A 26,851-nucleotide genomic window follows, 5' to 3' on the forward strand; every position below is an offset into this window, starting at 1 on the left:
ATATGATGTCTTTCAAACACACGCAATCTTGGCAAAGCCCATAATGCAAAGTGGTGCACAATGGAATTGTCCTTGGGACCTCCTGTCTACCCTTATGTTGTATATTAAAAAGGACATGCACAATTTAACAAACCAAGCACTTCAGTGACAGGGACTGCCACTTTTGCGGCTGAAGTGCTTGGGTTGTTTGGGCACCCCACAAAACAAGCTATCAACGAGTTTAAGGTGGCTGACAGCGTTGTTAATCATCTCTTCACTGCGAAGATGTCATTATCAACCTAATCCTCCTCACCCTCATCAGTGATAACATAATCACACAATATTAGCTCATGCCCACTGGAATCCACCATTACAGAAGTCTCTGTACTTTGTTGGATTTAGCGGCACAGGTCTTCCTCCTTGAAATTGTAGTTAATTTTTATGAACACGAGTTTTTCCACATATTTGGTGAAATAGCCGCGTACAGCGATCTCTCACAAAATTCCTAGCTGTGCTCTTTTCGAGTACACACTAGAGTACAACAAAGCTAGTTTGTACAAGGGGCGCCAACTTGCCTTTTTTTCCTCCCAGTAATCAAAATGACTGTGTATTATGCTAATTAAAACATTGTAATGAAAATAATCATCCACCATTCTATTGACACTTAAGCTGGGTACACACTGGCAGACATATCTGTCCATCGGCAAGTGTGTGATCAGGGTGCAGAGAGGGGAGGGGGGAGCCACAAGCGGGTACTACTTACCACGCTGCTGTGTGCTGGGCTGCACTGGGAGACGGTCCGAGGCTGCTAAAGCAGCAGCCTGAGCAGTCTCCTTTGCCAAAGGGGGAGCGATCATGTGCCGCAAATGTTTTTTTCTCGAAGGGGGCAAGGCCACGGCTTCCTGATTAGGCCACACCCCCTACCCGCCGTGACCCGCTGCAGCATGCAGATGATGGTCGTTCAGTGTGTATGAATGACCATCATCTGCAGATACATCTGCAGATCACTCGATCTGCAGATACATCTGTCAGGTGTGTACTCACCTTTAGTGTATAAGATTGAATCACAGTAGAAGTGTAAAGAATTGTGGGCAATTCCTTTAAGCCTGACCAGATATTAAAATGGCTAAGGAGTTCTTTGCATTTCTTAAGATCTGTGTCAGGTGGAAAGAAAGACATTACATATGACTTAAACTCAGGATCAAGCATGGATACCAAAATGTAGTGATCCAATTGCAAGATCTTGACAACCCTTTGGTCCTGGCAAAGCGAATAAAGAACTTGATCTACAAGTCCAACATACTTAGCGGAATCACTTTGTTTCATCTCCTACAGTTTCTCTAGCTGCTTTTCCAGTAGGTTTATTAAGGGAATCACCTGACTCAAGCTGGAAGTGTCTGAACTCACATCATTACTTACTACTTCAAATGGTTTCAGTAGCTAGCATACAGCAGAGAGGATTCTCCAGTGTGCTGGACTAAGGTAAATTCCCCCTCCTCCCCCTATGTCATGGTAATTTTGTGTACATTTGGATGGCTTGTTGCTTGCCCTCCATTCGCTAAGGCATGTAAAGGGTGGAATTTCACCTTGTTACTACCTCCTGCTTCAGTTGGTGGCATGGCAAATTGAACTGTTCTTGCAGCCACTGCAATCTTCTACATGCAGCTGCTAGATGTCGAAAATATCCAGAAAAAAATTATGAACCACCAAGTTTATTGTGTGGGCAAAACATGAGATGTGTTCAAATTCACCCAGTTGTAATGCTCTCAAAATGTTACTTGCTATATCGGATATGACAAATCCTGAGGAAAGTGCTAGAGGGGCAAGTCATCTTGCTATAACATCCCTGAGTTTTTCTAACAGTTTTGCCTCTTAATGAAGCCAGTGATAGAGAGTAGCCTGTCTGTGAATGAGCTGGCATTGTGTGTTAGATACTGCTGCTGCTGAAGGCAATATACCCACCTAGTGGGCTGCCAGAGTCATGTAATCATTAGTTTGACTAATATCGCTTGTCCACATATCTGTGGTTAAGTGGATAGTGGGAACAATTGTATTTTCGAGGCCAAGAACTAGTTTTTTAATGTTTTTTAACAACGTTTTGGAAATACAGGGGACAAAAAGAGTAGAGGTCCCTGTATTTAACAAAACCAGCACTGAGCTGGTCCTGGTTTTGGAAATACAGGGGACAAAAAGAGTAGGGGTCCCCTGTGTTATCCATAACCAGCACCAAACTCTTTCTAGTGGGGGGTAATGCCACAGCCAGGGGAACCCTTTCACCAGGTCCCCTGGCCAAAGCATTACCCCAGACAGCTAGTCAGCCCAGGCCTGGGATCCCTGGGGAGGTGGGGACCCCCCCAATAAAGGGGTCACCCACTCCAGGGCACCCCAGGCCTGGGTTGATAACCCGGGGCTATCCCCGGCACACCTGGAGCATTGGGTGCCGGGTTGATAGCGTAAATGTTTAGTGTAAAAATAGAAGCAAATATATTGTCTTTTGCAGTAGAACTACAGGTTCCAGCAAGCCTTCCCCGCATGCTGGTACTTGGAGAACCACAAGTACCAGCATGCGTGGCGTTATGGGTCCACTGGTACCTATAGTTCACCTGCAAAAGGAATACTAAAATACACACAGTATACACACACCGTGATAGTACAATTTTATTAAAACATACATGCACACTCACTATCACACAAACTCACCTAATATCCCTCAAGAAATTCACGTCCACTTGTCCAAGTAGAAATCCACGGATACCTGTAAAAAAAATCCATACTCACCTTTTCCTATGCGTGGATCCCATCCTCTTCTTTCCAAGTAAGCATCCACGGTCTTGGCAAAACAAAAAAACTAAAAGACCTGGACCAGCAAACACAGTTTGACGGCTCAGCTTCGGGATTTGCTGAGCGCTGTCCTTCCGCCTCTCAGCCAATGAGAGGATCCCACCATTGACTTCAATGGCGAAAACCATTGACATCAAAAGTGGGAACCGCTCCTTGGCTGAGAGGCGGAAGGCTCGCCTCTCTCAGCCAATGAGCACTCAGCACCGGGATGTCTATAGTGAAATCTTGTGGTTCTCCAAGCATGCGGGGGACGCTTGCTGGGACCTGTAGTTCTACTGCAAAAGACAATATTTTTACAGCACTACAGATTTACACTATCAACCCGGCACGCAATGCTTCAATGGTGGGAACCACTCATTGGCTGAGAGGCGGAAGACTCGCCTTTCTCAGCAAATCAGCGCTCAGCAGCAGGATTGCTATAGTGAAATCTTGTGGTTCTCCAAGCATGCGGGGGAGGCTTGCTGGGACCTGTAGTTCTACTGCTAGAGACAATATTTTTCCACTACAGATTTACACTATCAACCTGGCACCCATCACTCCTGGGGTGCCCTGGAGAGAGGGAACTCTTTATTGGGGGGTCTCCACCCCAGGGATCCCCGGCCTGGGCTGACTTGCGGTCAGGGGTAATGCTTTGGCCGGCGGACCCGGTGAAAGCATTCCCCTGGCTGTGGCATTACCCCCGCTAGAAAGAGTTCGGTGCTGGTTATGGATAACGCAGGGGACCCCTACTCTTTTTGTCCCATGCATTTCCAAAACCAAGACCAGCTCAGCTGAGCCAAGTGCTGGTTGTGCTAAATACATGGGACCCCTACATTCATTGTCCCCTGTATTTTCACAACCAGGACCGGCTGTGAAACACCCGGGGATGGTTATGTTTTAGGGGAAGGGGCTCGCACGTCTAATTTTTTTTTCAATTTTGCACTGTTTATTAATTATTATTTTTTTTAACACAGATGCATGGACGGATCTCACTGACCCGTCCATGCATCTGTGTCATTGATTTGTTTTATTTTTTTTAACACAGCACGGATCTCACTGATTCGTACATGCATCTGTTATTAATTTTTTTTTTACACAGATGCATGCATCATGGATCTCCCTGATCAGTGCTTGCTATCGTGCACAATCTAAAGATATGCAAATTGTTAGATTGTGCACGATAGATTTTGTGTCACACTGTGCTATTTTTTCTCCATATCATGTCCTGGACTGCCGGGGAGAGTTCAAGAGAAATAGTTGACGACATTGCATCGTTTGCAGGTCGTCTAGTGTGTAGGCACCTTTAGACTTTATTTTCCCTAGACCACATCTTTAGTAAATGTTGAAGTACTATCATGACTATTGGCACGAGCCGCAGCACTAGTACTGGGGTTGCTTCTCCTGCTCTTCTATCGACAGATCCATATTGTCTTACAGCGCTCCTAGTATAAAGGTGGTACCACAATGATGTTATTTTTACACAAGTGTAATAATTTACATTTTTATAAACGTGCCTGGACACACAACACAGTGCTTACAGCTATCCTAGTAATGGTGGCACCCTAATGACGTTATATTTTCTAACCCACAAGTTTTAATCAAATTAGTTTTTTTCTTATAACAGTGCCTAAACACACGGTCTCATAGCACTCCTAGTTATGGCGGCACCCTATGATATATTTTTTAACACACAAGTTTTATGATTTACATTTTTTCTAATAGTGCCTGAAAATACAACACATTGCCTCACAGCGCGTCTATGGCTTTTTTATTTATTACACAGTGATCCTTTAAGTTAAACGCACTGCTCCTGTCCTAACGGCATTTTAATTTTAAATAACAAAGTGCCCCTGTAGGCTTTAAGACAGTGTTCCAGTCCACTCATAATGGCGTTTTTTTGTGCCTCACATTGCTGCAGTCCACAGTCCATCTACACATACAGTGCCCATTTAACACAGTGCTACTTATATTTTTCTTTTTATGATGACAAAAAGTGCCCCTGTAGGGTTTTTTTTTAACACAGTGCTCCTGTCCACTACTCATAATGGTGTTTTTTTAGTGCCACACAGTGATGCAACCCAGTCCCACACCCTCTTCCTATGGTCTCCTTTGCGAAATGGTGCTCGATCATGAAGGAGGGACTTTAACAAACTAACCAAAACACGCAATATACGACACCGAGGTGATGACGTTTTGCCACGTTTTGGGATCCGAACACGGCGGGAAGACCCCAACTTGGTTCCATTCGGACTCCCTAAGTATGAGTGTGTTCAATTTTCACTGAAACCGAACTGCACATCTCAAATATATATATATATATATATATATATATATAAAAAAAAGGATTGACTCTTGGCGACAATTCCTCTTTGTGTATGAAGTGCTATTGTGTAAGGTGCATTCCATATATTGAATCAAATAAAAACTTAATCAATAGGTTAATATCAAAGTGATAAGTGCAAAAAATGTGCTATATATAAAGTGCTATTGTGTAAAGTGCATACCATACAGTAAATAATTTAGTAAGAACTCTGTTAAAATATTACTATCAAGAGTACTAAAATCAAAACAAAAGCAGTGCTAATTGTAATAAATAATTTAAAAGTGTACAGTTTATTACAAGGATCAAAACAATAAACAATAAAAAACATTAAGAGGCTTCTTAAATTACAACACGTCATACACAAAAAATAAAGATGATAAAAACATTTAAGAGGAGAGTAAATAGTAGCTTATCTGAGTCAAGGTGTAAGGGAATAAGCATTTCCCAGGATAAGAGGTTATAGTGGGAACTATTAACTCTTCTCCTGGGAAACGCTTATTCCCTTACACCTTGACTCAGATAAGCTACTATTTACTCTCCTCTTAAAAAAAGGTTAGGTAAAGGCAAGGTTAGAAATAATGATTTTTATTTGAAATAATAATTTTGTCCTTGAAACTTTGCTTTCGTCAAACAATGCTCCTTTTGCAGCAATGACAGCATTGCAGACCTTTGGCATTCTAGCTGTTAATTGTTGAGGTAATCTGAAGAAATTTCACCCCACGCTTCCTGAAGCACCTCCCACAAGTTGGATTGGCTTGATGGGCACTTCTTGCGTACCATACGGTCAAGCTGCTCCCACAACAGCTCAATGGGGTTGAGATCTGGTGCCTGCTCAGGCCATTCTATTACAGCTGCCTGCTTCTTCCCTAAATAGTTCTTGCATAATTTGGAGGTGTGCTTTGGGTCATTGTCCTGTTGGAGGAGGAAATTGGCTCCAATCAAGCGCTGTCCACAGAGTATGGCATGGCAATGCAAAATTGAGTGATAGCCTTCCTTATTCAAAATCCCTTTTACCTTGTACAAATCTCCCACTTTACCAGCACCAAAGCAGCCCCAGACCATCACATTACCTCCACCATGCTTGACAGATGGCGTCAGGCACTCTTCCAGCATCTTTTCACTTGTTCTGCGTCTCACATATGTTCTTCTGTGTGATCCAAACACCTCAAACTACGATTCATCTTTCCATAACACTTTTTTCCAATCTTGCTCTGTCCAATGTCTGTGTTCTTTTGCCCATAATAATCTTTTCCTTTTATTGGCCAGTCTCAGATATGGCTTTTTCTTTGCCAATCTGCCTAGAAGGCCAGCATCCCGGAGTCGCCTCTTCACTGTAGACGTTGACACTGGCGTTTTGCGGGTACCATTTAATGAAGCTGCCAGTTGAGGACTTGTGAGGCGTCTATTTCTCAAACTAGAGACTCAGTTTCTTGGCAATTTCTCGCATGGAATAGACTTCATTTCTAAGAACAAGAATAGACTGCCGAGTTTCACATGAAAGTTCTCTTTTTCTGCCCATTTGGAGAGTATAATCGAACCCACAAATGTAATGCTCCAGATACTCAACTAGCTCAAGGGAAGGACAGTTTTATAGCTTCTCTAACTAGCAAACCCGTTTTCAGCTGTGCTAACAATTGCACAAGGGTTTTCTAATCATCCATTAGTCTTCTAACACGCTTAGCAAACACAATGTACCATTAGAAGACTGGAGTGATGGTTGCTGGAAATGGGCCTCTATACACCTATGTAGATATTTCTTTAAAAACCAGACGTTTGCAGCTAGTATAGTCATTTACCACATTAACAATGTATAGAGTGTATATCTGATTAATTTAATGTTATCTTCATTGAAAAAAAACAGTGCTTTTCTTTCAAAAATAAGGAAATTTCTAAGTGACCCCAAACTTTTGAACGGTAGTGTATATAGCAATCCAAAGTAATAATTACCATACACGGCACGCCAGGATCTTGTAAAATAATTGTATATGTTTAGGCAAACATGTAAGAATAACATTTCGGGGATGCGTGCGCAGTAATTATTACCTTGGATTGCTATACTTATGGAACATAATGAAAACGGCCATCCTGTATAAATTCAAACACCAAAGTCTTTGATTCATAAAAAGAAGCTCCGAAGCAGATATCAGGTGAAGATGCTCACACACCATGCGCCTGCTACTGTATGTAATAATAGCGCACACTCCCATATGTGCTGGGACTTGGAAAGAGAAGACTACTGGGGTAAGTTAGAGAAAATGTTAATATAGCAAAAATAACCATGGCCATTTGCAACATTGAGGTCAATAACTACATCCACTAGTGCTGTACGTAGTTTGTACCTACCCCTGTAAACCTCTCATTCCGCTACTCTAGGCGTAAGGGGGTGCATGTACCGGAAAGAATACCTTACGCAAAAATGTGACATATATCCAACTTAAAACGAGCTCCATTATCTGTATGTCATCATTTAATATTGCCTCACTAATGCACGATAAAAGCTTACTGAACACAAAATCAATGAAATAACAGAATCCGCAGTGATTCTGTCTGTCTGCTCCTACAGACCAAAGTGTCTGACGCAGTCATTGTATCTTCAGTATGCACTCGGCCTGAAAATGCTTAAATTGAAAACAAATGGACTGTAATAATTGTGATTGGGTTACAGATTTGTACAGGAAATAATGAATCCGTGTGTGTACTGACGTAAGGCTCCGCCGTGTATCTGGAAATACCTATTATCTATCTATTCTGGATAGAAATCACTTATTTTCAGAATAGCAGGGGAGTGAGAATGATTTGGCTTATTTAATTATAAATGGGCCTATATCTGAGATTAATGAACCACTGTTGAGGAAAGATTCATTCGGTGATTTCATGTGACATTCTCTATCATCCGTATATTGAGGCAAATCCATTGAAGGGTCACCTGACCTGCTAATGGGTGAGCAGCTTTTTATTGTACAGTAACCAAAGTATGTCAAACAAGGTGGAAACACATGCATCCCAGTCAGTAATTTAGGTCAGTCTTAGTCAATCAGCGTTCTCCTGCGGTTTTTAAATGACAAATACAATACAGTTAATAAATGAGATCAGGCTTATGAAATGTGGCCCTGATTCAGAGCCGGATGCTCTGACAGAGCGCTCGCTCTGAATCAGGGCCGGTCTTTTTTTTTTTTTTTTTAGAACGGCCTCCTGGCCGCTCGCATAGCTGTGGGTGACCACCCACAGCTATAGCGAGCGGCCAGGAAGATGGTCGCGATGGTCAAGACCATCGCGACCATCGGACTTGCGACGAGACCCTTGTGTCTCGTTGCCGCAAGCCCCAGAGAGATTTCGGCTCTAACAGAGCAGAAGTCTCTCCCACTGACATCACTCGTGATGTCAGTGGGGCCTCCCCCAAACGGAGGCGTTCACATGGGAACGCCTCAGTTGGGCAGCCACTCCCCCGACCCGCCCACCAAAGGGGGCGTGCTGTCACTCACCATCGACAGCACGCCCCCTTTGGTACGAGACCCAGAACGACGGTTTGCCCGTCGCTATTCGGGTCTCGCGCATGCGCACGACTGAGCCGGCTCCATCCTGCGCATGCGCACTGGCCCACCATCGACCTGGTTGCGAGCGCACAGCGCTTGCGACCGGGTCTGAATCAGGCCCCGTGTGCGATCCTGCTATTTGTGTACTACAAATCCCAGAATATTGGGACACTGGGCCTGATTCACTACCGATGGCAACTGCGATTGCGATTACGCACGCAGTCTCACTGAGATAGTATGCTGATCCACTGCGATCGCTATGCCGCCGCAGATCATAAGGACGCCCCGTTTACCTTACACACATCTGTAATCCTTAGGAAGACTGCGAAACCATCGGTAACATCGAGTACCATCGCAGCCTCACATACACTTGCACAAGCTCTGACCTTACTCAGAAATTGCTAACCTTATCGCACGCTATCAGTACACAAGCTACGTAAGGCATCGCAGTGTATAATTTATGCACGCCCCTGCGTTTCTCCAACCACCCCCTCATCACCACCCACAAACGCCACTTCCTGTCAATCACTCTGCGATGACCGGTTCGCGCGCGTGCGCACTGCGATGCATACGCAGTAAGCAGTAATCGGCCGAATACATGCGTATTAGCAGTAGCGATCCTTGCTGAATCAGGCCCACTGACACTTGTTGTCCCAAAAATAATCTTACACTAACAGCGCGTGTGTTTCTCAACTCTGGTCCTTAACCACCAAAAAGGACATGTTTGATTGGCTGCCTTTGCCAAGCACAGGGTAAATTAGGCTTTATGATTGATTCAGCAAGTACCCTACCAGCTTTCGCACAGGATAATTCTGAAAACATGACATGTCAGGATACTGCAGGTACTTTGCTCTAGACTATATGTAGCAAGACGGCACGGTAACTCATTCTGGGAACAATTTCAGACTGACAGGTATATGCTATACCAAGTAAATCACATTATCCAAATAACTCACGGATCCAGCACAATACAATAATAGGAGCTGCAGCCTGAGCACCTTATAAGACTCCTGAGACTAAGCCCTCTGATGTACCTGGGTACTTGTTACTGCTATGCAGTCTATTTAAAACCCTTCAATGTGAGAAGAGATACAGAATACTGTAGGGGACTGTGAGCAGGGCAATCCATCACAGGCAGACTCAGCTCGTTAGCTGTAGTGAGTAATGAGCTCACGGTAGGTTCATGGCAGTCTTTGTGCGCACTGGCTGTTGCGCTGCCTCTAAATCGCGGCCTCAGCCGTCTAATTATACACATCTGTGAGTCATCAGCGGGCGTTTGGCTTCACCCCAGCAAACGCAATACAGAGTCGGGCAGTGAAAAGTAACCCTTCCTCTACCAAATTTAAATCTGATTTCTCATAAAAGCTTCAAAATACAAGATGAGAAAGTATACTTGGGGTTTTCTCGCTGTGTAACGATTTATGAACACTTTTACTAAGAGTGCACCTGTCTATACACATATTAATATAATGTGGTGTCTGTAATGACTAGGGGGTAATTGTAATATCCTGCGTGATGCAGGCATCAGCGAGTTTGCCCAAGGTCTTAATGGGGCAATCATTTAAACAGCAAAACCAATCTGGTTTTGCCCTTTTAAGTGATTGCCCCTTTAAATCATCAGGCAGACAGAATCTCCCCGATGCCTGCTTTGTGCAGGTTATTACATTTACCCCTATGGCCCGTATTCAAGTAGGTGCGAAAAGTCCCGGACTTTTCGCATGCCGGAGTTTCCGCCGTCACGGCTGGTTTTGCATGCGGAAAAGTATTGCGCGCGTCGCCGATAATCCCCGTATTCAATGCCAAAAGACGCGAAAACATGTCCCGGCGAAACTGTAACAGGCGAAAAGTGTTGGCAGAATTGGGGAAATCAGCCTGGCACCCCCAAAAGATGCACAAACATTGGGGATCAATGTAGATGTCCCCGATTAGCCCTACTGAAGCTATTTGGGGTACTTAAGTGCTTTCAATTGCCTCTATATAGCATCTTTGCACAAGTGGTGAAGAATAGCATTAAACAGTATAATTTGGTGAAAATAATTAGTCCTATCAAATTTGGGGTACTTTTAAATGGGTGCAAGCATGGTTAAATATCGCTAAAGTGTTAAAAAGCGCTAAAAACGTACCTTCAGCAAACACCTGCAATTAAAAAAAACACCTCCCCCATACTTGCCGACCCGCCAAAAGTCTATTTCGCTTGTTTTTGCATTTGTACCCCCACTTTGTACTTTTTCGCCCCCATTTTCAAAGTGCTTTTTAAGGGAGTTCCTCAAATTTTTTTTGCGTTTTTTTTTAACGCAGCTATCCTTTGGGGGGCTGTCTGAAGAGTGCAGAGTGGTTTCCGCACCTTTGCACCCCAAAACCGCAATTCTGCACTTTTTTACGCCTGCATTCAGAGGCGAATCTATTCTGCTGGTTACAAGGTGCAGACTTTCACACCGGCGAAAAGTCTTTAGAATTGAATACGTGGATAAATTTTCGCCTGGCGAAATGACATCACCGGCGAGAACTTCTTGCCGAAAACGGCTTATCGCGGCTAACTGAATACGACCCTATGTGTTAAAAGTTCTTGGATCAGACTGATGACTTGAAATGGAGCAAAGGAGCAGATATCCTTTAGGAGAGCCTAATATCCGAATATTAGAATTAATATATTATAGTAATATATATTATATTATTATATATATTATTAATTGTCTCTTAGAAACACTATGCTTATGTGTGGTTATTTGTTTATAGGACACTCTATATAGCTTAATAAGTAAAAAGTATATATTTCTATAGCTAAGCAGAGTTAAGGTTAAAAAGTGTGTAACGTGGCTGTATGTAGGCTACATAGGCTTACTGTGTATAGTGTGGAGGAGATTGTAGTGACTGATCATATACGCAGGTCACAGTCCACATGTCAGCAAGCCGGGGTCTAGTGCACTTGAGGTCTTGTATAAGCCACATGCGGTTAAGGAAGAGCCAAGAACTAAACCGGGAGTTGGTGCACTGGCAGGTCTCAGAATAGCCGCACCGGGATTAGGCAAAAAAGAGTCACCAACAAAGTCAGGGTCAGGATACCAGGAGATCACGTAGAGGTCACAGGGGCTATGCAGAGGTCAGTCATACTCATAGGGCGCCTCAACATGTTGGAACTAGGTAGTGAGCCCAATTCTATGGTAACCATCTGCAGCCAGAGCGGTACGTATTTAAATTAGGGATGTGCAGGCTCGGTTCTACTCGGTTCCGTTCGGTTCTTTTTACCGAATCTTATTGGCTATCCAAAACTCGTGACAGCTGAAACCCAATAAGATCCGGTAAAAAGAACCGAACGGAACCGAGTAGAACCGAGCCTGTACATCACTAATTTAAATAGGGAAGCCAGGTGTGAAAAGCCCGTCTCTGTGATGGCAGAGATCACATGACAGCAGGGATAAAACCAGGGGCAGTGTTCATTCTAGCACCCTGCACCTGTCACAGCCCGTGCAGTTCCTCTTTCCTGCCTGGTACTTCTAACACACTCAGCTGATATACAGACCAGAGAGTGCTAGAAGCACCAGAGCAGAGAGCGACACCCCAGGCAAAAAAGAGGAACTGCACGGGGTTGTGACAGGTGCATGGTGCTAGAATGAACACTACTGGGGGCGTGCTACACACTCACCCCATAGCAAAAGTGAATGGCGCCAAACCTCAGACCGCAAGAAGCATGCCAATGCCAGGCGAAGAGCTGCCACACAGGGAGCTGGTAGGCACAAGTATTACACCAAAGCGTTTTAGGACAGAATTTCCTAAATCAAGACATCAGCTGCACATTGAATGGCCTTTAACATTAGTTTATTTGACTAATTAAGTTAAAAAGAAATTAATTTTTAATAGTATTTAAAAGGCTTTACCAATCTGAAATTCTATGAGCAACACAATGCCAAGCAATCTCCAGATTTACAGTACTCCAATACTCCACTAGCTGATTATTTCTCTTTAACTCGTCTACGCAGTCCTATTCTATGGGGGCGATACAAATGTTTTTTGGGCGCCCGACGGAGCAATTCAATCGTTGCTCCGTTCGGACACCAGTGCCACATGTGTGGGCCCAAAAGAACAGGGTTTTCCCACATATAGCAGCTAACCCCGTCTAAAGTCCTGCTTTGGGCTCCCAAAAAGCCCACTTATCGTACATTCCTGCTCGGCTCCCCGGGAGGGCGCAAGCAGAAATGTGTGCAGCCACGGCTATGCCCACCCAAACGGAGCAACAATTGAATTGCTCTGTCAGGCGCTCAAAAGAAATACCCGCAGCTCAAACAATTGAATCACCCCCACTTAAGAGAGCGGTGCTGAAAAAAACAAATACAATGGCTCGGACTAGTAAAGTAGGGATGACAAGGAACAGAGCGGTATGGAGTAATGTACATTTTGGTTGACAGTAAAGTGAGGACCACATCAGTACAGTGCCAGACTCCACCTAACGCACGATGACCGTATGCCAGCAATTATACAAGTAAAAGCAAGATTGCAACGCTTATTGTTCACGCATATAGGGAGAAATTAAAAAATCAATACATTTAAATAACTCCATGAATTAAATATTTTATTAATGAACTTCCTACCCCCAAACTGGTGCATCCAGCAGGAAGATAACCACGCACTGCATCAACAACTAGTGAATGGACTGTACAGTACACGTTCCTGGAGATACAACCACTGCTTGAGCTGGCTGGTGGGAGTAATATCTCTTTTCCACCAAAAACCTGGGTCCAACCTGAGTTTTTGGACATGGTTCAAACCCAGGTCAGACCCCACTGCACCTTCAATCTGGGTTACTCCCAGGTCAGCCCTGTTCACACTGAACTCAGGTCTGCCCTGATAAACCTGTGAGGTCATAAAAAGTGGGAGGTGACTGCTCCACAACCACCAATCTGCTCATTTTAGGCATGACCCAGGTCGGATAACCCGGATTGCACCGTTTACACTGCACCATTACCTGGGTCCATCCTGGGTCCAACCCTGGTAGCTACCAGGGTTGGATTGCAGGGTCACTTGACCTGGGTTATTTTTCAGGGACCCTTTTACACCGAGCTGCGACCCGGGTAGACCCAGCAAAAACCCAGGTTTTTGCTCTGGTGTGAAAGGGGTACAACTGAAGGACTAGGGGGGTCCATATCTACTAATGGGAGAGGAGGTTTTGTAATTAAATGTTTACCATTGAGTTCTCTCTTAATAACTATTTTAAAAACACTGAAATACAATGTAACTTTAGAGATTTTAATAAAAACAGAGAAACATTTTGGTTCGGCACCCAGGACCTCCGCACTTCTGTGAATAAAGTCCTTTCTATCACGCACCTGATACTTCATCCTGATTAGGTTTGAAGGTAAAGTGCATTCCTTGGATGGTTGTCAAGGTAGCAGCAGCTGGACGGCTCTCAGGCAACTCAAACAACTTTATTTTAAACCTCTCCCTACTCTTAATCAGGTGCTTGATCATCAGCTGCAACCTCCGCCACACAATGCACGCAGATTACCATCAAAGCTCCCGTAAACATGGTGAACAATAATAGTTTTACTGTATGGAAATGTCGTCTTCATGGATGAAGGCTACAACATTGCACTTACTCTCAGGTCGGCCTCCTTGCCCAGGATGTCATAAAGCGAAGCTCCTTTCGAGGTGATTTCAGAGGCAAGCTGCCTGGCCATTTTCAGGTCGGTAATCTGAGGGACGACATACTGAGATAAGTGTGGCTGACAAGGCCTGGAATGAACATCAGCTGCACAGGACATGAGAATGCAATGGGAATAAGCTGAACTCAGTTCCTGCCACTTCAGTATAACAAGCAGTACAATAAATACAGTGTTTGCAGGGAGGAACAGAGGGGATCCTAATCACAATTACTATACGCTGTGTGTGTATATAAAAGGCACCACCAGTGTATAGTAACTGCTGGCGTAGATTCATCAATCAACCTGAACCGCTAACACAACAGTGTTATTATACTGAAAAATACAAACAAATCATCTTAGGTTTAACAATACGGTTCACCCTGTGTAACCGTTCTCTTTACATCCTTCTGTTTGTCATAAAAACTCTATTATATGAATCCCATTACTGCAATTAGGATTATTTTAACAGTAGTGCAAAGTCTTCTTCAAACACCTTACTGACAATTATACATAGCTAGCTGAGGCTTCTAGGAAGCTTCATAATTGCACACAGTAATAAATATGGCAGCTCTTAACAGGCAAACTAAAGTAACTAATATGACTCAATTGAGGAATTTTATTTGCAGGTCATAGGAGAACTCTGCCACCAGAAAGCTCGGAGTACCTTTACACTCATGGGAGCCTAACTTCTTCTTTAATGGTTAATCCATCCTCGTCAGAGTATTGCAAATTGTTACCGCAGACTGGCACCCATTGGATTATACAGTACAAAAGTTACCATAGGGGAGGATATTTATCAGTTACCTTGGATGCACGCGGGTGTCTGCAAAATCCACCCAGGGCGCATTAAGGCACACACCTATTCTTCACTCTCAGGAGATGCCCCCATAACCTATAAGTGCACCTTGTTGTGTGAAGCCAGGAGGCACAGTGTGCCATACAGTAGTGTAATTATCACATCAATTCAAAAGCTTTTACTGTGAAAAACGGCTGTGTGCCCCTCCACAAGGCAAAGGTGGTAAATGACATGTAGCAGAGGTTTATTTGGTAAGTGACAGGTAATAGAAGTTTATTTGGTAAGTGACAGGTAGCAGAGATTTATTTGGTAAGAGACAGGTAATAGAAGTTTATTTGGTAAGTGACAGGTAATAGAGATCCATTTGGTAAGTGACAGGTAGCAGAGGTCTAGTTAGTAAGTGACAGGTAGCAGAGGTATATTTGGTAAGTGACAGGTAACAGAGGTATATTTGGTAAGTGACAGGTAGCAGAGGTCTATTTGGTAAATGACAGGTAACAGGTATATTTGGTAAGTGACAGGTAATAGAGGTATATTTGGTAAATGACAGGTAGCAGAGGTCTAGTTGGTAAGTGACAGGTAATAGAGGTATATTTGGTAAGTGACAGGTAGCAGAGGTATATTTGGTGAGTGACAGGTAACAGAGGTATATTTGGTAAGTGACAGGTAACAGAGGTATATTTGGTAAGTGACAGGTAACAGAGGTATATTTGGTAAGTGACAGGTAGCAGAGGTATATTTGGTAAGTGACAGGTAATAGAGGTATATTTGGTAAGTGACAGGTAGCAGAGGTCTAGTTGGTAAGTGACAGGTAATAGAGGTATATTTGGTAAGTGACAGGTAGCAGAGGTATATTTGGTAAGTGACAGGTAGCAGAGGTATATTTGGTAAATGACAGGTAATAGAGGTATATTTGGTAAATGACAGGTAGCAAAGGTATATTTGGTAAGTACCAGGTAACAGGTATATTTGGTAAGTGACAGGTAACAGAGGTCTAGTTGGTAAGTGACAGGTAGCAGAGGTATATTTGGTAAGTGACAGGTAATAGAGGTATATTTGGTAAGTGACAGGTAGCAGAGGTCTAGTTGGTAAGTGACAGGTAATAGAGGTATATTTGGTAAGTGACAGGTAGCAGAGGTATATTTGGTAAGTGACAGGTAGCAGAGGTATATTTGGTAAATGACAGGTAATAGAGGTATATTTGGTAAATGACAGGTAATAGAGGTATATTTGGTAAGTGACAGGTAGCAGAGGTATATATGGTAAATGACAGGTAGCAAAGGTATATTTGGTAAGTACCAGGTAACAGAGGTATATTTGGTAAGTGACAGGAAACAGAGGTCTAGATGGTAAGTGACAGGTAATAGAGGTATATTTGGTAAGTGACAGGTAGCAGAGGTATATTTGGTAAGTGACAGGTAATAGAGGTATATTTGGTAAATGACAGGAAGCAAAGGTATATTTGGTAAGTACCAGGTAACAGAGGTATATTTGGTAAGTGACAGGTAGCAAAGGTATATCTGGTAAGTACCAGGTAACAGAGGTATATTTGGTAAGTGACAGGTAACAGAGGTATATTTGGTAAGTGACAGGTAGCAGAGGTATATTTGGTAAGTGAGAGGTAGCAGAGGTATATTTGGTAAGTGACAGGTAGCAGAGGTATATTTGGTAAGTGACAGATAGCAGAGGTATATTTGGTAAGTGACAGGTAGCAGAGGTATATTTGGTAAGTGACAGGTAGCAGAGGTCTAGTTGGTAAGTGACAGGTAGCAGAGGTCTAGTTGGTAAGTGACAGGTAGCAGAGGTATATTTGGTAAGTGACAGGTAGCAGAGGTATATTTGGTAAGTGACAGGTAATAGAGGTCTAGTTGGTAAGTGACAGGTAGCAGAGGTATATTTGGTAAGTGACAGGTAATAGAGGTATATTTGGTTAAGTGAAAGGTAGCAGAGGTATATTTGGTAAGTGACAGGTAGCAGAGGTCTATTTGGTAAGTGACAGGTAACAGAGGTCTATTTGGTAAGTGACAGGAAATAGAGGTCTATTTGGTAAGTGACAGGTAGCAGAGGTATATTTGGTAAGTGACAGGTAATAGAGGTATATTTGGTTAAGTGAAAGGTAGCAGAGGTATATTTGATAAGTGACAGGTAGCAGAGGTATATTTGATAAGTGACAGGTAGCAGAGGTCTATTTGATAAGTGACAGGTAGCAGAGGTCTATTTGGTAAGAGACAGGTAACAGAGGTCTATTTGGTAAGTGACAGGTAACAGAGGTCTATTTGGTAAGTGACAGGTAATAGAGGTATATTTGGTAAGTGACAGGTAATAGAGGTATATTTGGTAAGTGACAGGTAGCAGAGGTTTATTTGGTAAGTGACAGGTAATAGAAGTTTATTTGGTAAGTGACAGGTAGCAGAGATTTATTTGGTAAGAGACAGGTAATAGAAGTTTATTTGGTAAGTGACAGGTAGCAGAGATTTATTTGGTAAGAGACAGGTAATAGAAGTTTATTTGGTAAGTGACAGGTAATAGAGATCCATTTGGTAAGTGACAGGTAGCAGAGGTCTAGTTAGTAAGTGACAGGTAGCAGAGGTATATTTGGTAAGTGACAGGTAACAGAGGTATATTTGGTAAGTGACAGGTAGCAGAGGTTTATTTGGTAAGTGACAGGTAATAGAAGTTTATTTGGTAAGTGACAGGTAGCAGAGATTTATTTGGTAAGTGACAGGTAATAGAGGTATATTTGGTAAGTGACAGGTAACAGAGGTCTATTTGGTAAGTGACAGGTAGCAGAGGTCTATTTGGTAAATGACAGGTAACAGGTATATTTGGTAAGTGACAGGTAATAGAGGTATATTTGGTAAATGACAGGTAGCAGAGGTCTAGTTGGTAAGTGACAGGTAATAGAGGTATATTTGGTAAGTGACAGGTAGCAGAGGTATATTTGGTGAGTGACAGGTAACAGAGGTATATTTGGTAAGTGACAGGTAACAGAGGTATATTTGGTAAGTGACAGGTAACAGAGGTATATTTGGTAAGTGACAGGTAGCAGAGGTATATTTGGTAAGTGACAGGTAATAGAGGTATATTTGGTAAGTGACAGGTAGCAGAGGTCTAGTTGGTAAGTGACAGGTAATAGAGGTATATTTGGTAAGTGACAGGTAGCAGAGGTATATTTGGTAAGTGACAGGTAGCAGAGGTATATTTGGTAAATGACAGGTAATAGAGGTATATTTGGTAAATGACAGGTAGCAAAGGTATATTTGGTAAGTACCAGGTAACAGGTATATTTGGTAAGTGACAGGTAACAGAGGTCTAGTTGGTAAGTGACAGGTAGCAGAGGTATATTTGGTAAGTGACAGGTAATAGAGGTATATTTGGTAAGTGACAGGTAGCAGAGGTCTAGTTGGTAAGTGACAGGTAATAGAGGTATATTTGGTAAGTGACAGGTAGCAGAGGTATATTTGGTAAGTGACAGGTAGCAGAGGTATATTTGGTAAATGACAGGTAATAGAGGTATATTTGGTAAATGACAGGTAATAGAGGTATATTTGGTAAGTGACAGGTAGCAGAGGTATATATGGTAAATGACAGGTAGCAAAGGTATATTTGGTAAGTACCAGGTAACAGAGGTATATTTGGTAAGTGACAGGAAACAGAGGTCTAGATGGTAAGTGACAGGTAATAGAGGTATATTTGGTAAGTGACAGGTAGCAGAGGTATATTTGGTAAGTGACAGGTAATAGAGGTATATTTGGTAAATGACAGGAAGCAAAGGTATATTTGGTAAGTACCAGGTAACAGAGGTATATTTGGTAAGTGACAGGTAGCAAAGGTATATCTGGTAAGTACCAGGTAACAGAGGTATATTTGGTAAGTGACAGGTAACAGAGGTATATTTGGTAAGTGACAGGTAGCAGAGGTATATTTGGTAAGTGAGAGGTAGCAGAGGTATATTTGGTAAGTGACAGGTAGCAGAGGTATATTTGGTAAGTGACAGATAGCAGAGGTATATTTGGTAAGTGACAGGTAGCAGAGGTATATTTGGTAAGTGACAGGTAGCAGAGGTCTAGTTGGTAAGTGACAGGTAGCAGAGGTCTAGTTGGTAAGTGACAGGTAGCAGAGGTATATTTGGTAAGTGACAGGTAATAGAGGTCTAGTTGGTAAGTGACAGGTAGCAGAGGTATATTTGGTAAGTGACAGGTAATAGAGGTATATTTGGTTAAGTGAAAGGTAGCAGAGGTATATTTGGTAAGTGACAGGTAGCAGAGGTCTATTTGGTAAGTGACAGGTAACAGAGGTCTATTTGGTAAGTGACAGGAAATAGAGGTCTATTTGGTAAGTGACAGGTAGCAGAGGTATATTTGGTAAGTGACAGGTAGCAGAGGTATATTTGGTAAGTGACAGGTAATAGAGGTATATTTGGTTAAGTGAAAGGTAGCAGAGGTATATTTGATAAGTGACAGGTAGCAGAGGTATATTTGATAAGTGACAGGTAGCAGAGGTCTATTTGATAAGTGACAGGTAGCAGAGGTCTATTTGGTAAGAGACAGGTAACAGAGGTCTATTTGGTAAGTGACAGGTAACAGAGGTCTATTTGGTAAGTGACAGGTAATAGAGGTATATTTGGTAAGTGACAGGTAATAGAGGTATATTTGGTAAGTGACAGGTAGCAGAGGTTTATTTGGTAAGTGACAGGTAATAGAAGTTTATTTGGTAAGTGACAGGTAGCAGAGATTTATTTGGTAAGAGACAGGTAATAGAAGTTTATTTGGTAAGTGACAGGTAGCAGAGATTTATTTGGTAAGAGACAGGTAATAGAAGTTTATTTGGTAAGTGACAGGTAATAGAGATCCATTTGGTAAGTGACAGGTAGCAGAGGTCTAGTTAGTAAGTGACAGGTAGCAGAGGTATATTTGGTAAGTGACAGGTAACAGAGGTATATTTGGTAAGTGACAGGTAGCAGAGGTTTATTTGGTAAGTGACAGGTAATAGAAGTTTATTTGGTAAGTGACAGGTAGCAGAGATTTATTTGGTAAGTGACAGGTAATAGAGGTATATTTGGTAAGTGACAGGTAACAGAGGTCTATTTGGTAAGTGACAGGTAGCAGAGGTCTATTTGGTAAATGACAGGTAACAGGTATATTTGGTAAGTGACAGGTAATAGAGGTATATTTGGTAAATGACAGGTAGCAGAGGTCTAGTTGGTAAGTGACAGGTAATAGAGGTATATTTGGTAAGTGACAGGTAGCAGAGGTATATTTGGTGAGTGACAGGTAACAGAGGTATATTTGGTAAGTGACAGGTAACAGAGGTATATTTGGTAAGTGACAGGTAACAGAGGTATATTTGGTAAGTGACAGGTAGCAGAGGTATATTTGGTAAGTGACAGGTAATAGAGGTATATTTGGTAAGTGACAGGTAGCAGAGGTCTAGTTGGTAAGTGACAGGTAATAGAGGTATATTTGGTAAGTGACAGGTAGCAGAGGTATATTTGGTAAGTGACAGGTAGCAGAGGTATATTTGGTAAATGACAGGTAATAGAGGTATATTTGGTAAATGACAGGTAGCAAAGGTATATTTGGTAAGTACCAGGTAACAGGTATATTTGGTAAGTGACAGGTAACAGAGGTCTAGTTGGTAAGTGACAGGTAGCAGAGGTATATTTGGTAAGTGACAGGTAATAGAGGTATATTTGGTAAGTGACAGGTAGCAGAGGTCTAGTTGGTAAGTGACAGGTAATAGAGGTATATTTGGTAAGTGACAGGTAGCAGAGGTATATTTGGTAAGTGACAGGTAGCAGAGGTATATTTGGTAAATGACAGGTAATAGAGGTATATTTGGTAAATGACAGGTAATAGAGGTATATTTGGTAAGTGACAGGTAGCAGAGGTATATATGGTAAATGACAGGTAGCAAAGGTATATTTGGTAAGTACCAGGTAACAGAGGTATATTTGGTAAGTGACAGGAAACAGAGGTCTAGATGGTAAGTGACAGGTAATAGAGGTATATTTGGTAAGTGACAGGTAGCAGAGGTATATTTGGTAAGTGACAGGTAATAGAGGTATATTTGGTAAATGACAGGAAGCAAAGGTATATTTGGTAAGTACCAGGTAACAGAGGTATATTTGGTAAGTGACAGGTAGCAAAGGTATATCTGGTAAGTACCAGGTAACAGAGGTATATTTGGTAAGTGACAGGTAACAGAGGTATATTTGGTAAGTGACAGGTAGCAGAGGTATATTTGGTAAGTGAGAGGTAGCAGAGGTATATTTGGTAAGTGACAGGTAGCAGAGGTATATTTGGTAAGTGACAGATAGCAGAGGTATATTTGGTAAGTGACAGGTAGCAGAGGTATATTTGGTAAGTGACAGGTAGCAGAGGTCTAGTTGGTAAGTGACAGGTAGCAGAGGTCTAGTTGGTAAGTGACAGGTAGCAGAGGTATATTTGGTAAGTGACAGGTAGCAGAGGTATATTTGGTAAGTGACAGGTAATAGAGGTCTAGTTGGTAAGTGACAGGTAGCAGAGGTATATTTGGTAAGTGACAGGTAATAGAGGTATATTTGGTTAAGTGAAAGGTAGCAGAGGTATATTTGGTAAGTGACAGGTAGCAGAGGTCTATTTGGTAAGTGACAGGTAACAGAGGTCTATTTGGTAAGTGACAGGAAATAGAGGTCTATTTGGTAAGTGACAGGTAGCAGAGGTATATTTGGTAAGTGACAGGTAGCAGAGGTATATTTGGTAAGTGACAGGTAATAGAGGTATATTTGGTTAAGTGAAAGGTAGCAGAGGTATATTTGATAAGTGACAGGTAGCAGAGGTATATTTGATAAGTGACAGGTAGCAGAGGTCTATTTGATAAGTGACAGGTAGCAGAGGTCTATTTGGTAAGAGACAGGTAACAGAGGTCTATTTGGTAAGTGACAGGTAACAGAGGTCTATTTGGTAAGTGACAGGTAATAGAGGTATATTTGGTAAGTGACAGGTAATAGAGGTATATTTGGTAAGTGACAGGTAGCAGAGGTATATTTGGTAAATGGCAGGTAGCAGAGGTATATTTGGTAAGTACCAGGTAACAGAGGTATATTTGGTAAATGACAGGTAGCATAGGTCTAGTTGGTAAGTGACAGGTAATAGAGGTATATTTGGTAAGTGACAGGTAACAGAGCTATATTTGGTAAGTGACAGGTAGCAGAGGTATATTTGGTAAGTGACAGGTAACAGAGGTATATTTGGTAAGTGACAGGTAACAGAGGTATATTTGGTAAGTGACAGGTAGCAGAGGTCTATTTGGTAAATGACAGGTAACAGGTATATTTGGTAAGTGACAGGTAATAGAGGTCTAGTTGGTAAGTGACAGGTAATAGAGGTATATTTGGTAAGTGACAGGTAGCAGAGGTATATTTGGTAAGTGACAGGTAGCAGAGGTCTAGTTGGTAAGTGACAGGTAGCAGAGGTCTAGTTGGTAAGTGACAGGTAGCAGAGGTCTAGTTGGTAAGTGACAGGTAGCAGAGGTCTAGTTGGTAAGTGACAGGTAGCAGAGGTATATTTGGTAAGTGACAGGTAGCAGAGGTATATTTGGTAAGTGACAGGTAATAGAGGTCTAGTTGGTAAGTGACAGGTAGCAGAGGTATATTTGGTAAGTGACAGGTAATAGAGGTATATTTGGTTAAGTGAAAGGTAGCAGAGGTATATTTGGTAAGTGACAGGTAATAGAGGTATATTTGGTTAAGTGAAAGGTAGCAGAGGTATATTTGATAAGTGACAGGTAGCAGAGGTATATTTGATAAGTGACAGGTAGCAGAGGTCTATTTGGTAAGTGACAGGTAACAGAGGTCTATTTGGTAAGTGACAGGTAACAGAGGTCTATTTGGTAAGTGACAGGTAATAGAGGTATATTTGGTAAGTGACAGGGAGCAGAGGTATATTTGGTAAGTGACAGGTAGCAGAAGTTTATTTGGTAAGTGACAGGTAGCAGAGATTTATTTGGTAAGTGACAGGTAATAGAGGTATATTTGGTAAGTGACAGGTAGCAGAGGTATATTTGGTAAATGACAGGTAGCAGAGGTATATTTGGTAAGTACCAGGTAACAGAGGTATATTTGGTAAATGACAGGTAGCATAGGTCTAGTTGGTAAGTGACAGGTAATAGAGGTATATTTGGTAAGTGACAGGTAACAGAGGTATATTTGGTAAGTGACAGGTAGCAGAGGTATATTTGGTAAGTGACAGGTAACAGAGGTATATTTGGTAAGTGACAGGTAACAGAGGTATATTTGGTAAGTGACAGGTAGCAGAGGTCGATTTGGTAAATGACAGGTAACAGGTATATTTGGTAAGTGACAGGTAATAGAGGTCTAGTTGGTAAGTGACAGGTAATAGAGGTATATTTGGTAAGTGACAGGTAGCAGAGGTATATTTGGTAAGTGACAGGTAGCAGAGGTCTAGTTGGTAAGTGACAGGTAGCAGAGGTCTAGTTGGTAAGTGACAGGTAGCAGAGGTATATTTGGTAAGAGACAGGTAGCAGAGGTATATTTGGTAAGTGACAGGTAATAGAGGTCTAGTTGGTAAGTGACAGGTAGCAGAGGTATATTTGGTAAGTGACAGGTAATAGAGGTATATTTGGTTAAGTGAAAGGTAGCAGAGGTCTATTTGGTAAGTGACAGGTAGCAGAGGTCTATTTGGTAAGTGACAGGTAACAGAGGTCTATTTGGTAAGTGACAGGAAATAGAGGTCTATTTGGTAAGTGACAGGTAGCAGAGGTATACTTGGTAAGTGACATGTAGCAGAGGTATATTTGGTAAGTGACAGGTAGCAGAGGTATATTTGGTAAGTGACAGGTAATAGAGGTATATTTGGTTAAGTGAAAGGTAGCATAGGTATATTTGATAAGTGACAGGTAGCAGAGGTATATTTGATAAGTGACAGGTAGCAGAGGTCTACTTGGTAAGTGACAGGTAACAGAGGTCTATTTGGTAAGTGACAGGTAACAGAGGTCTATTTGGTAAGTGACAGGTAATAGAGGTATATTTGGTAAGTGACAGGGAGCAGAGGTATATTTGGTAAGTGACAGGTAGCAGAAGTTTATTTGGTAAGTGACAGGTAGCAGAGATTTATTTGGTAAGTGACAGGTAATAGAGGTATATTTGGTAAGTGACAGGTAATAGAAGTTTATTTGGTAAGTGACAGGTAATAGAGGTACATCTGGTAAGTGACAGGTAATAGAGGTATATTTGGTAAGTGACAGGTAGCAGAGGTATATTTGGTAAATTACAGGTAGCAGAGGTATATTTGGTAAGTATCAGGTAATAGAAGTTTATTTGGTAAGTGACAGGTAGCATAGGTCTAGTTGGTAAGTGACAGGTAATAGAGGTATATTTGGTAAGTGACAGGTAACAGAGGTATATTTGGTAAGTGACAGGTAACAGAGGTATATTTGGTAAGTGACAGGTAGCAGAGGTATATTTGGTAAGTGACAGGTAATAGAGGTATATTTGGTAAGTGACAGGTAGCAGAGGTCTAGTTGGTAAGTGACAGGTAATAGAGGTATATTTGGTAAGTGACAGGTAGCAGAGGTATATTTGGTAAGTGACAGGTAGCAGAGGTATATTTGGTAAATGACAGGTAATAGAGGTATATTTGGTAAATGACAGGTAGCAAAGGTATATTTGGTAAGTACCAGGTAACAGGTATATTTGGTAAGTGACAGGTAACAGAGGTCTAGTTGGTAAGTGACAGGTAGCAGAGGTATATTTGGTAAGTGACAGGTAATAGAGGTATATTTGGTAAGTGACAGGTAGCAGAGGTCTAGTTGGTAAGTGACAGGTAATAGAGGTATATTTGGTAAGTGACAGGTAGCAGAGGTATATTTGGTAAGTGACAGGTAGCAGAGGTATATTTGGTAAATGACAGGTAATAGAGGTATATTTGGTAAATGACAGGTAATAGAGGTATATTTGGTAAGTGACAGGTAGCAGAGGTATATATGGTAAATGACAGGTAGCAAAGGTATATTTGGTAAGTACCAGGTAACAGAGGTATATTTGGTAAGTGACAGGAAACAGAGGTCTAGATGGTAAGTGACAGGTAATAGAGGTATATTTGGTAAGTGACAGGTAGCAGAGGTATATTTGGTAAGTGACAGGTAATAGAGGTATATTTGGTAAATGACAGGAAGCAAAGGTATATTTGGTAAGTACCAGGTAACAGAGGTATATTTGGTAAGTGACAGGTAGCAAAGGTATATCTGGTAAGTACCAGGTAACAGAGGTATATTTGGTAAGTGACAGGTAACAGAGGTATATTTGGTAAGTGACAGGTAGCAGAGGTATATTTGGTAAGTGAGAGGTAGCAGAGGTATATTTGGTAAGTGACAGGTAGCAGAGGTATATTTGGTAAGTGACAGATAGCAGAGGTATATTTGGTAAGTGACAGGTAGCAGAGGTATATTTGGTAAGTGACAGGTAGCAGAGGTCTAGTTGGTAAGTGACAGGTAGCAGAGGTCTAGTTGGTAAGTGACAGGTAGCAGAGGTATATTTGGTAAGTGACAGGTAGCAGAGGTATATTTGGTAAGTGACAGGTAATAGAGGTCTAGTTGGTAAGTGACAGGTAGCAGAGGTATATTTGGTAAGTGACAGGTAATAGAGGTATATTTGGTTAAGTGAAAGGTAGCAGAGGTATATTTGGTAAGTGACAGGTAGCAGAGGTCTATTTGGTAAGTGACAGGTAACAGAGGTCTATTTGGTAAGTGACAGGAAATAGAGGTCTATTTGGTAAGTGACAGGTAGCAGAGGTATATTTGGTAAGTGACAGGTAGCAGAGGTATATTTGGTAAGTGACAGGTAATAGAGGTATATTTGGTTAAGTGAAAGGTAGCAGAGGTATATTTGATAAGTGACAGGTAGCAGAGGTATATTTGATAAGTGACAGGTAGCAGAGGTCTATTTGATAAGTGACAGGTAGCAGAGGTCTATTTGGTAAGAGACAGGTAACAGAGGTCTATTTGGTAAGTGACAGGTAACAGAGGTCTATTTGGTAAGTGACAGGTAATAGAGGTATATTTGGTAAGTGACAGGTAATAGAGGTATATTTGGTAAGTGACAGGTAGCAGAGGTATATTTGGTAAATGGCAGGTAGCAGAGGTATATTTGGTAAGTACCAGGTAACAGAGGTATATTTGGTAAATGACAGGTAGCATAGGTCTAGTTGGTAAGTGACAGGTAATAGAGGTATATTTGGTAAGTGACAGGTAACAGAGGTATATTTGGTAAGTGACAGGTAGCAGAGGTATATTTGGTAAGTGACAGGTAACAGAGGTATATTTGGTAAGTGACAGGTAACAGAGGTATATTTGGTAAGTGACAGGTAGCAGAGGTCTATTTGGTAAATGACAGGTAACAGGTATATTTGGTAAGTGACAGGTAATAGAGGTCTAGTTGGTAAGTGACAGGTAATAGAGGTATATTTGGTAAGTGACAGGTAGCAGAGGTATATTTGGTAAGTGACAGGTAGCAGAGGTCTAGTTGGTAAGTGACAGGTAGCAGAGGTCTAGTTGGTAAGTGACAGGTAGCAGAGGTCTAGTTGGTAAGTGACAGGTAGCAGAGGTATATTTGGTAAGTGACAGGTAGCAGAGGTATATTTGGTAAGTGACAGGTAATAGAGGTCTAGTTGGTAAGTGACAGGTAGCAGAGGTATATTTGGTAAGTGACAGGTAATAGAGGTATATTTGGTTAAGTGAAAGGTAGCAGAGGTATATTTGGTAAGTG

The 26,851-nt window shown here is 41.8% G+C and overlaps 1 protein-coding gene across 1 annotated transcript in view; it reads right to left on the reverse strand.

Moving 5' to 3' along the window:
• The window catches only part of IFT38 (intraflagellar transport 38), a 257,847-nt gene that overhangs the window by 68,872 nt on the left and 162,124 nt on the right, over positions 1-26,851 (reverse strand). Inside the window, exon 5 of the mRNA XM_088448183.1 lies at positions 14,247-14,342. Coding sequence (XP_088304309.1) covers positions 14,247-14,342 — 96 coding nt within the window. The remainder of the gene's footprint in view (positions 1-14,246; positions 14,343-26,851) is intronic.

The sequence above is a fragment of the Taudactylus pleione genome, unplaced genomic scaffold (genome assembly GCF_031769625.1).
Source record: "Taudactylus pleione unplaced genomic scaffold, aTauple2 ptg000451l, whole genome shotgun sequence".
Lineage (NCBI taxonomy): Eukaryota > Metazoa > Chordata > Amphibia > Anura > Myobatrachidae > Taudactylus > Taudactylus pleione.